Here is a 5609-nt window from a genome sequence, read left to right as displayed (position 1 = left end):
GCTGTGAATCCTGCAGACCCACCGCACCTTGTTATTTTTTGATTTCAATGTTTTCTTTTTAGTGTCAGCCTGGGAGTGTTATGGAAGTCAATCCGGAGTGTTACATTAGATCTGTCCGCAGGATTCACTAGCAGCTTTAAAAACAGGATTTTTCACCACTGACAGGGAGGGGGGGGGAGAAAGTCTCGTCCCTCCCTCCCACAGTCTCTTTGGATGAGGCTGGTGTTTCCGGGTCAGAGATGCTTGTCTTTTTAAACAACGGGTGATCTCGCCACGTAGGTTTTTGGGACACCAGTACAGATACAATGGCATGCAAGACTCACATACAGACCCACTTGTTATTATTTGTTGTTTTTTTTTTTAATAGAAAATAAAGATTCTGACATAAGTACAAGCACTGAGCCCTCGCAAACACCCAACTTTACGGCGGACGCCTAAACTGAAGGCGTTAAGGGGGGCTTAAAACCATTTCAACACAACAGCTGGCATCTTTATATATTCAATAAGTCCTGTTTTTGAGGACGTAATACATCTCACATATATATTATTTCTTCTTCTATACCTTTTCACTACAAATGTATGTGCTTTTTGATTTAAAACAACTCGGGGGAAGAGAAAATAAGATTTGTAGTACCACCCCACTCCGGCCAATTTATTGCGAATGAAGTGATGGACAGCAACACGCACTTCAATATGGCACAAGCGTCTTGGAAATGACCCCAAATGCATCGTGGGTGAAATATCAAAAAAACCAAACCACACCATATCTAAAAATATTAAGACATTAATCCGAGCAGAAAACAAAAGACTTTTTTTTTTCTCCTCGTGGAAACATGCAGTCTGCCGCTCTGCAAGCAAAGTCTGGACCCCGGTTAAAAACGGCAAAAAAACAAAATGGCTTCCTCTCAAATGCACATCGTCCGTCGCTGAAACGAAAGCACGCTGTCATTCGACGCAGAATATCAGGGTTGAAAGCACTCTTGGGGCTTCCTCTCAGACCTCTTTTTTTCCCCACTTTAAATCTTAAGACATGTGATGTGCTTTTTCCTAGTGGATGTCAGCTTTGGCACGCTCTCCGCAAGAGGTACCTCAACATTTAGTCAAGTACGGAATCTACAGTTCTCCTCCCCCCCCACCACCGAGGATATCGTTGTTGCATTATACCTACATATAGAGTATAGTTCCTAAAGATGTCTCTTTAGGAAGGAGAACTAAATCTACACATGAAGGCATTCTCCTCCAGCCTTTAGTCCCTCTCCCTCTACTGTATAACCCACTACAAAAACCAAATAAATATACTTTCAAATAAGGGCAAAATGGTAAAACGAAGCAAAATCAATGTAGTGAGTGGCCTCGTAATGTAACGCAAAACTCTCGGAATACAACACGGCGTCCAGTCCTTATTGAGTCAAACAAAAGAAAGGGAATATCTAGAGTAGTGGTTGTTTTACAATGGCGCCTATGAGAAGGACTGTCAGTTCGCCCTTCTTCGTCTCCTCTTCCCGTCCGGAGGTCATCATGCTCTGTCTGTTCAAAGTCTTTGACCTTTAACCCACGTCTCCCCTCCCCCTTCTCATCCACCCGCTCCTCTCCTCCCGTCTCGACAGAGGGGGGATTGTTCAGTCGGCGTAGTGCATGATGGACTCCACGTAGTTTCCGGGGAAGAGGCCTGTGGTGCCGTTCATCACGCCCTCGTACCAGCCGTCGTCGTTCTTCTTGATCACGTAGATGATGGAGCCCTCCTGGAACGACAGCTCGTCCTCTTTGTCCCGGGCGTAGTCGTAGATGGCCACCACTGCAGGGGAATATAATACAATGATATTAAAACATGATTTAGGTGTAAATGTGAGAAAAATGCATGTTTCTCTACCTTCCAACTTAAAAATCTTCACTTTTATAAAGCCGCTTCCTCATGTTTTGCCATGGCGGTGTTCACATTTCACTTTATGATATGATTACCAGTATTTAATATGTTAGCCTACATGCATTATTGTTGTGCTTTTGTTTAGGTCTTAATGTATGCCTAAATGTGTCTTTGATTTTTCACACACACACTTTTATATTTGTTTTTGTATTCGGGATTGTGGGAAACTGTTTCGATCTCTGTCTGTACACACAAACTGAAAGATTGACAATAAAGTTGACTTTGACTTGACCATCTGTCCTGTACTGTGGGACCACCACCTACCTAGGTAAACTTACTGTGTAGCGAAACACTGTTTATAACCAAGTAACTCTAAAAAGTATATCTATATACCTGGTATGTCAGGTCCAATTTGTATAAAATGATTTGGGGACCCGAGCAGCCTTAACGTGTGTTTGAGTGTGGATGTTTCTCTTAGTATTGGGTGGCGTGTTCAGACCTTTCTCGTCGTAGGTGCGGGGGGCCCACGGGGGGTCCTCCTCAGCGTACGGGTCGCTGTACTCCACCACCGCTGACTCCTCTTCATCCTCCTCCTCCTCCTCGTCTTCGTACTCTTCCGGCGGTGGAGGAGGCGGGGGGGTGGGTTCTTCGAACACCGGATCCTCGGCAGGGGGAGGTGGAGGCGGCGCGTCTGAGACTAGAAAGTAGTTAGAAAATAAAGAGAGACAGTTAGAGGTGAAGAGAGCACACAGAGGAAGGGACAGCGATCTACCGTGCACAGTTCATGCTGGATGCTTTTAAACTGCTTTCTGTATTTACTCATGCACACACTGAACCAACGTGCACTTGAAGGAAATGCAAAGGGGTTCCCAAGAGAAATCAGAGACAAGACGCACAGAATACATGCACTGGATTTCCACCATGCTCATGCAACGCTTCATATCTGTGGTTAGCCACCAACATTTACTGCCAAAGATAAAATAAGTCATGTCCCCCTATGTTTTTCTATAAATCTATTTAACAAAAACATCCTTAAAAACCAATATATTTTTGTGATACCAAGTTTTTTTTTAAAATCTAATTTAGCAAGTAAAAATAAAACAAATAGTATCTTAAACAGGAGGTGGCCATGATTTGTTGAAGCAATAAATGCAAATATGAGAACTGTACAAATATTTGGTAGCGGAGTAGAAGAAAGTGGATTTAATAATGTCAAAAAACGCAAACATTACATAAAATAAGTAAATGATTAATCTGCGATATTCCAGGATGGACACCTACATGTTGTGGCAGCGGATGACGCTGGAGGTTGGTCACTCGTTTACATTCATAGGGAGATATCCCCCCCCCCAAAAAGGGGAACCCACTGACTGTTTAGGAGAAGATTTTTAAACAAGTTGGTCATGCAGGAGGGGGGGGGGAGGGGGGTTTGAGGGGCTCAGAGCCACTTACTGGTCTCCTGTACTCGGGCCACAAAGCCCATCAGAGGCAGCTGGGGGGTGATCTGCATGGAGGGGGGAGGGGGTGCGAGCGGGCCTGCTATCACCGGACAGTGTCAGTACAGAGAGAGAGGAAGAAGAACGGCAGACAGAAGCAAAGAGGTTAGAAATAGTCAATCAACATTGAGCATGATCTTTAGATTCATCATGGTGTCTTTTTCTTCCCACCTGTAGGAGTATTAAAGAAACAGACAAATGGAGGAGAACAGGTGGAGGTTAAGAAAGAGTCGTAACGATAGAGAGGCCGTGAAGAGATGAAGTGAAAACACAAAGCACCACAAGTCTGAGGGTCAACGTCCTCTGAAATCAACAGGAAGCTGGAAAATGCTCATTTACTAACGTTAGCCATTATTAGTTTGTTACATTTTGGGAAATCATCTCCTTTAGGGATGATCACACGCTGTGCAGTACGTACTGTAGTTCACGTATCTTAGTATGAAATTGAGTTTTAAAAACACCAGCTACTTTGTGTATTCATCCCAATTTCTAAATGTCAATAACGGTTTGTCACGTGACTGTGTTCTGTCTGATAGTTAGAATACATTTTTCATAGCTTTTTCAAGATAGACAGGTTCTAAGTAAGGGATAATGTGCTGCGACGCGGTCATTATGGGGAAAAGAACACCGACAGGCTGATCAGGAGCCCGACGCGAAGCCGATCTAGGGATCTAGATCGGTTTTCTGTGCACATTATCCCGCTTATTACACGGCCACATTCTCAACAAAGTAACGTTATGACTCCCACTATTAATTGAAATGCTTTTATGGATTTATAAAAATGATTTTATTGATTTTAAAAATAGTTGTATTGATTTAAATTGACATGCATCCGCTAAGAAAAATAGTCCGTTGTTACTGTTTGAACTAACGTAGCAACGGCAGGAACTGCTTTGATAGCGTTTGAGGAGTTTTTTTGATTACAGATTTGAAAACATTGCTGCTTGCTTTAAAAGTAGCACAATTCATTATGTCAAACCTTGGGAAGTATCTAGATATCCCTGCCCTAATGCCAAAGTAACTGGCAACTGAATATGTGTCGCCGTTTCATGTCTATGTCTGGATCGTTGCGCAAAAAGGAGGATTTTTGCCCGTTACTTCTCCGCTGTTTTCTTGTCGCTCTTGTCTTGTCAGTTAGAAAAGCAAACTGCACGCAGTTTGCTTTTCGGCCAAACTGTATACAGTTAAATCGAACGGACTTGTTTGCGCAGATGTGAGCGTCCTTAACAACGGTCAATAAGTCCTTGACAGCGGTCTGTCTGTTCGGTATTAACAACGTGTCACGTGTTCTGAATTGACCAATCAGAATCGAGTATTCAACTAAGCCATGTAATAATATGCTATAATATCTAGGAGGATTGTTCAATTTGATACACAGTTCAATAAAGTGAATGATTTGGTTATTTACTTATTTGTGTTGGGTTTCGTCCACTCACTTATATTTGTTTACCTTTATTGCTGTTGTGTAACTACATGGTTATACTTCAGGGAAAGGGCAAATTCAAATGATTAAAAGTTCATAACTTAGCTACCAGAAGCTTTATGGATATATACCCGTCTCTTTTTGCTCACACATGTCAGCGGTACCTGGGGTCTGGGCGAAGTGCGGCCCCCCGTTGAGCTGGCTCTGGGACATGTTGGGCTGCCCGGTGACGGAGGAGGGGCGGCGGAACGGCAGAGAGCCCCCCACCTGAGAGTTTGGCATGGGGGGCTGCGCGGGGCGGTTCATGCTGTAGAACTGAGGGGCACCTGAGAGGGGGGACCACCGGGGGGCAGCAGAGAGGAGGAGAGGGAGAGATCAGGGGCGTGATTCAGAATACACATAACAGACATTTTGAAAAAAAATTTTTTTATAAATATTACAAAATTAAATAAAAAATTAAGAAATGACAGGAAAATAAACATCAAATAATATTATTATCCAAATCAGATTGGGAATGAATGAGAAATAAATGTGTTAAATGAACACTTTCTTCATGATTTGCTTCCCTGTACAGCAGCACTGCACAATGATGGATCACAACAATATCCAGCCACACATAAACAACAACAACATTGAAAATTAAAACACAGGGAAGAAGAGTTGCCGTAAAAAAAGCATGCGTCATAGATCAGAGGGACAGCGTGCAGCGGATGAGGGAGGAAGACTGCCACTGATTTATAGACAGTTTGGTAAATATAAGGGAAGTGCTCTACAAAGACATCAAAGCCTGATTTGATTTTGAAATGGTGGAGGGAGACATGCCGGG

General features: G+C 43.1%; 1 protein-coding gene across 8 annotated transcripts in view; it reads right to left on the bottom strand.

Annotated features, from left to right (window-relative positions):
• Nucleotides 1–248: 248 nt before the first annotated feature.
• Nucleotides 249–5609, bottom strand: part of LOC104956267 (abl interactor 2) — a 25635-nt gene continuing 20274 nt past the window's right edge. For 3 of the 8 annotated variants that reach the window (XM_010783736.1, XM_010783743.1, XM_010783738.1), the window contains 4 exons: nt 4948–5109; nt 3317–3403; nt 2364–2561; nt 249–1795 (listed from right to left, as the gene is read on the bottom strand). In XM_010783736.1, coding sequence (XP_010782038.1) covers nt 1620–1795; nt 2364–2561; nt 3317–3403; nt 4948–5109 — 623 coding nt within the window. In that variant the 3' untranslated portion in view covers nt 249–1619. Of the gene's footprint in view, nt 1796–2363; nt 2562–3316; nt 3404–4932; nt 5110–5609 lie in introns of all 8 variants that reach the window. The other 5 variants (XM_010783737.1, XM_010783739.1, XM_010783741.1 and 2 more) reach the window with 3 other exon arrangements.

This window comes from Notothenia coriiceps, unplaced genomic scaffold, assembly GCF_000735185.1.
Source record: "Notothenia coriiceps isolate Sejong01 unplaced genomic scaffold, NC01 NC01_scaffold00025745, whole genome shotgun sequence".
In the NCBI taxonomy this organism is placed as follows: domain Eukaryota; kingdom Metazoa; phylum Chordata; class Actinopteri; order Perciformes; family Nototheniidae; genus Notothenia; species Notothenia coriiceps.
The sequence above is the reverse complement of the archived record's forward strand: the minus strand, read 5'-3'. Positions and strand labels throughout refer to the sequence as shown.